Source organism: Protopterus annectens, chromosome 7.part1 (genome assembly GCF_019279795.1).
Source record: "Protopterus annectens isolate FY-2018-M chromosome 7.part1, PAN1.0, whole genome shotgun sequence".
NCBI classification, from domain to species: Eukaryota; Metazoa; Chordata; order Ceratodontiformes; family Protopteridae; genus Protopterus; species Protopterus annectens.
The window spans coordinates 439,106,314-439,112,313 of NC_056740.1; the positions used below are offsets into that span (position 1 = coordinate 439,106,314).

General features: G+C 36.3%; 1 protein-coding gene across 3 annotated transcripts in view; it reads right to left on the bottom strand.

The window, feature by feature from the left end:
- The window catches only part of LOC122807544 (tetratricopeptide repeat protein 24-like), a 250,011-nt gene that overhangs the window by 111,677 nt on the left and 132,334 nt on the right, over positions 1–6,000 (bottom strand). For all 3 annotated transcript variants that reach the window (XM_044078464.1, XM_044078463.1, XM_044078462.1), the window contains exon 3: positions 4,034–4,249. In XM_044078464.1, the coding sequence (XP_043934399.1) occupies positions 4,034–4,249 (216 nt within the window). The remainder of the gene's footprint in view (positions 1–4,033; positions 4,250–6,000) is intronic.

A 6,000-nucleotide genomic window follows, 5' to 3' on the forward strand; every position in this document is an offset into this window, starting at 1 on the left:
ATGAATGGATGTACATATGGATGGCCTGGATGGTTGAGTGGATGGATGGATAGTTGGATGGATGAATGGATGTACATATGGATGGCCTGGATGGTTGAGTGGATGGATGGATGGATAGTTGGATGGATGAATGGATGGGGTGTCAGGGAAATGCAACACAGAGATGACTTTTAAGAGTTTGCTTTTGCATTGAATTGCAATTATTGGGCAAAGGAAGACAGTGAATTGATATTATTTATTATTTTATTTGTTTTGACATTTGTTGACTGGGTTAGTCTGACTGGGCAGAAGCCCTTTTTCAGCACAGACCCAGGGAGAAAAGCTACAGCACTATTGCTTACATTGATATAACTATTACAAAAATTGACAAAGGCATAAATTATACAGTTAATTATGATTGGTTTTCAATAGGAGAAATATAAATACAAAAATGCATTACAGACAGGAACAAGTGTGGCATGACCCTGAGGCATGAAATTTACAGTCAGTTTTAGTGTCACAGTTCATATTTTACAATGAATTTCAGTGTCGCATCCAGATAGTTGGATACGGACACAAGGAAAGGATGAAGACATAGCAGCAGATGAGTCGTTACAGAGTTTTATGTGTAAATTATGTGAGTAAGATCAGAAAGGTGATTCGTTAGTAACAGTTGTGAATGGTATGAATGGAGGGGCGGGTGTTTTATGTTGGGTCATGGCAAGTGCAAGTCCTAGTCTTTAGCAGGTAGAGTTTAAGGATTTTTTGAAGTACTTAGTATTAGGTATTGTTCTTAGGGACAGAGGCAGTTTGTTCCAAGAATTAGCGATTGAGTAGCTGTAGAGTTGTTTGCCTATATTTTTATTTTTGGGTTTATAAATTTCTAAGAGATGTTGATCAGAGCTTTGAAGAGTGTAGTTGGGATTGTAGGGAGTAATAAGAGAAGTGAGAGCTAAACAAGTAGTAGGTTTGTAGAGGATGGTATGGGTGAGGTGCAATTGGGGCAGGAGGAGTTGTTGGTGGAATTCTAGCCACAGAATGTTTTTTTAAAAGATAGGCAATGATGGGGCAATAGGGTAAGTTAGCAGCAAATCTAACAATCTTATGGTATGTGAGTTCAAGTCTGGATATAAGATTGATTTGTAGGTTTGTTAGGATTGGGGCAGCATAAAGTAAGCCAGGTAGAAAGAAGGCTTGTGCTAGCGAGAGTTTAGATTTGTTAGAGAGAATTCTTTTTGTTATAAAGTAACCCTCATTTTTTGTGGGGTTTTAGGATGACTTGTTGTATGTGGACATCAAATTTTAGATGGTTATCTATAATAGCTCCTAGAGGTTTTGTGTGAGTTTCTGCTTTGATGGTTGTGTTACTGAGGGAAGTGATGGTAAAGGTAGTCTTGGCATGATATAGAGATTTTGGCAGGAATAAGAGGAGCGTGTTTTTTTTTTTTTGGTTTCAGTTGAAGCTGGATACAAGTTAGCCATCTTTTGACAGAGTGAAAAGATTCTTGGGTGAATGTGAAAAGGTGAGAGAGGTTGTCAGAGGGGGAGATGATATTCGAGTCATCTGCATGTTGTATTAGTGTGGAGTGGGGAACAGATGTGTAGAGTTCATTAGTAAAGATGTTAAATAGTAAAGGTCTAAGGACGGAGCCTTGTGGGACTCTAGTGAGGACTGGGAGGAAGGGGGAGAGAGCAGTAAGCCATCTGATTGACTGAAGCCTATTGGAGAGATAGCTAGAGAACCAGGAGATAGCTGAGTTACAGAGGCTGAGGTCAGAAAGACAGACAGCATCAAAGGCTGGACAGATGAAGGGACAGGCAAGATGCAAGTCTATTGTTGTCACAGGTTCTGGTGATGGTCTGAGTAAAAGATAATGGAGCAGTAGCTGTGCTGTGGTTGGGGTGAAAGCCATGTTGTGAGGGAATTAGAAGATTTTCTTGTAGGAGATATAATATTAGATGTTTGTGTATACACTATATTAATATTTGTTCAGAAAGATTTTATCTTTACCTTTGATTATTTATGAAATTAATGGTATTTCAGATTTTTTTTTAACCATCAGTGTTTGAATTCTTATATTATTAGTTCTGCAGTTGTCTGAACTGTATAAGTTTTAAACAATAGTTTCTGTCAACTCAAAAATTGTTGCTGGGCAGAGCTCATTTACAGAGTAGGTTAGACAAGTGCAAAGCAGAGTCAAATACACCATATAATATACAGCTACACAGAGATGTAATAAAGAAAGTAAATTATAAACCAAAGTTGTAACTCAAAAGCATTATTGCACAGGCATCAGGAGTGAAATTAATATGACAGAACAACTTCAGATTCTTGCATTTTTGTAATAAACCATGGTTGTGAGAGGATAAGTTATATTTTATGTTTGGGGCGAGAAGGGGATTGTTGTTTGACATTGAAGGTGCAGCTCACTTAAGTATGTTAGTGCTCTCCCCCCATGAATAAAACATAACTTATTGCATTCTGGAATGGTTTATCACTGTTATACAATGACATTGCAGGCCGCGGTGGTGCAGTGGTTAGTGTTGTCGCCTCACAGCAAGAGGTTCCCCCATTCAATTCTTGGCTGGAGCGCCTTCTATGTGGAGTCTGCATGTCCTCCCCACAGTCAAATAACATCTAAAGACATGCAGGTAGGTGCGTGCGTGAATCGGTGTGCCTTCAAGGTTGAATGTCGGGCTGGCAACTCTGCACCGTAAAAATCAACTGCCGATCGTTAGCAGACCGGAGTTCCGCTGTGGCGACCCCTAACCGGGATAAGCCGAGAGACATACATACAATGACATTACTTTCAAAACTATTCTATCTTTTTTTAAAATAATCCCATTGTACAATAAGAATCCTTGAAAGTTCTGTCTCTGTTCAGTTTTATCAGTCTATTTGGGGAACACCTCCTCTTTTCAGGATGCAGCTGAGTGACTCTCAGAATGTTGTCTACTTGGTGAAATCAACTTTATATGCAGATAAGAGCTAGAAGTGGACTATATATCAGTTGGGGTATGTGGGCTTGTCCCTATTGTTCCCCTATCATGGAATGCAGGGAGGGCTTAGTCTCCGCAAAAAAAAATGTTTTGGTATATTGTGGCCTTGGAAGTGTCACTGATTTTAGTTGTGACATTCCAAATGGTTTTGGATGTTTTGGGGTTGAAAAATCATGTGTCAACTGAATACCTCACATTTATTCATCAGGAAACCCATTTTTGGTAAAGTTTAAAGGGTGTCTTGTTCACATCAGCGAATGTGATAAATACGTAAAGTATCATTAAATTGCACACACAGGAGCAGTTATTTCTAGTTATTTTTGCTGGTTACCAAGATCTATTATTTTACTATAAAATAATAATGAACTAAATGGAGTTTATTGCTGTAAATAGGACATGTTAACTCTGCAAAAAGCAGCATTGATTTCTTTTATAAAAGACATGTTTGTAAGCTTGCCTCCAGACATCTAGTGTAATGGAGTAAAATTCAAACATTTTCTAACTGGTAACATCCAGCTTTCCTATGGGTAATTCATTTTTATCCATGTTGGAAATTGTTTAATTTGGTTCTCCACTGTGCAATGTAGACTCTGCTCACCTGAGTAAATTGATAAACAATATGTGTGGTGTCTCTGTACTTCCTACGTGCAGTCATAAAGGTTGGAGTAAATTGCTAAGAACATGTGTGAGATCCATATTGATAGAAGTTTATAAACCTAATCATTCCCATACTTTTTGCAATTGTTTTATCCATTATCATGCATAAAGCACTGAATTCACTAAATGGTATAAATGAAGGGAAATGCATACTGTTACTTTCAGCGTCAACATCTGCACTGAATTATCTACATGGATACAGATAAGTCAGTGCCAAGGTAGAGTACATGGTTAAGGACTGTAAGGAAGGATGAAATAAAAGTTAGATGCCAGAAAGGAGATGGAATTAAAGTAAGATGATTTAGAACTAGAAGCAAAAAGGAAAGTTGCAGAAATAACGATTGTGCTTATAATATTATCTAACCAAGCTGTAGTATATTTATTCATTTTGACATACCATAGATTTCCATTGCTTCAGCATGGCACTTTAACGACTTTTCATATTGATGTAGTGCATTATAAACAGCTCCAAGGTTCTGAAGTAACACAGCTGTCTTCTGGGCATTAACGGCATCCCTCTTGCAAGAGCTGAATGAATATGTAAAACACTCCTCTGCTTGACGGAAGAATTTCATCTCAACATAATGCAATCCTATGTCATTATAGAGTTTTTCTGCAATGCATTCAGAAAGATAAAAGCTGGTGTTAGAAACAGTATTATATTACTTTAGAAGTACCATAAATCAGTGCCACTGGAAAAAAATTAAAAGAAATTGTATATATATATATATATATATATATATATGTAGAGTGAAACAATCTTGCATCAGTGTTTTCAGCCTGTTGCATCTAGCAATAACAATATTTTATTTGATATAAACTAAGAAAGTCATCATAAAGATTTAAACTATTTCCCAGGCCACTTTGCAGATACAGCAAATAAATATATTTCCCAGTAAGCTTCATATAATCCAATCATCTATACTTTAATGTTTATTGCATGTCATATCAATTAATTTACCTATGAAAATAATGTAAATTAGATATACAATATTGTTATGGATGAGTACATAAAGAGACAGTCACTCCATACATGCTTTAATGTTACGTATGTATGTATTTTCCATTTTGTTAACTGAGGTAGAACATTGATCCCATGGAGAATTCTCAGGCTTAGTCTGGAGAAAGAAAAGCATGCATTAAAAATCTGAATGCACAAAAGCATCTAAATAACTAATATAAGTGCACAATGTTTTGAGACAAGAGAGATATAAGAACAAAAAAATAAAATAAGCATACTAGGTGTGCAGCCATTGAAACGATACAGTGATTAAATTCAGCACAGTACAATGTAAGAATCGACTATAATTTAAATACACACAAAAATGCTAATGTGAGAAGTGGGAGAGGAATGTGTAGAAAAGAGGAATAAGGAATGAGAGATAAAAAGGGAGAAAATGGGGGGGCAGAGGATGGTTAGAAGAGTCATGTGAAACAGGTGACAGTTATAGTCTAACATGATAGACTGAGACGTAAAGAGAAAAGAGAGCATTTGATTGATATCATATTGCCAACAAGGAAGCATTTGCACTTGGCTTCATGAAACAGGAATTCTTTAAACTGACTACAGATGCCTTGAAAGATTGCGGGGGGGGGTGTGCCAGAGCTAAGTTCGCACAGTTCACACAGTTCAATAGGGTGGGATTCTCACATAGGAAGAGAAAAGCATTGATCTGTGCAGTGCAGCTTATATCTGGGGAGTATTATCCTGATTTAAGCCATGGTCTTTAATTTCAGGATTTAGTGGTCATACCTGGTTGTCTATCCCACTTGAAACTATAGTGACCCTATATGAAGAAAAATAGTCTACCATGCCTGTAGTATTAGGACAGCTGCTTTCTAGTGTGAGAGTTTTTGAGTACTGTGGTTCTTTGGTTTAAAGAGTTTTCTATTGCCTCAAGGATCACTAACACGCAAAAACTTGTTTAAAAATGATTTTACATATTTATGGGCATCTGATTGATTAACATCAAGAAGAATGATGCATGCAAGTAAAGATCTATAGTTATTAAGAAGCACATGATGAGTGTTGTGATCATTAAACAAAACATTGATTAGAGGTGGACTGATATGATTATGAACCAGTCCTAACGATAATTAAAATTCATATCCTGTTTGATTTGGTGTTTCTCATGGTATAGTTCTGGAAGGTCATTCTAATAACTGTGAGGGTTAAGCTACATTTTCATAAAGAAAATATGATGAAACATTTGTATTTTATCACTTAGGCTGATGTAAAAATGTTGTATATAAAATGAAAAAAGTGTACATATCATCAAAAAAATTATGTAGGTAAATCAGAGTAAGGTAAACATATCACTTGTAAAATGGCAGTATATTTATTTATTTATTAATTTATTGCTA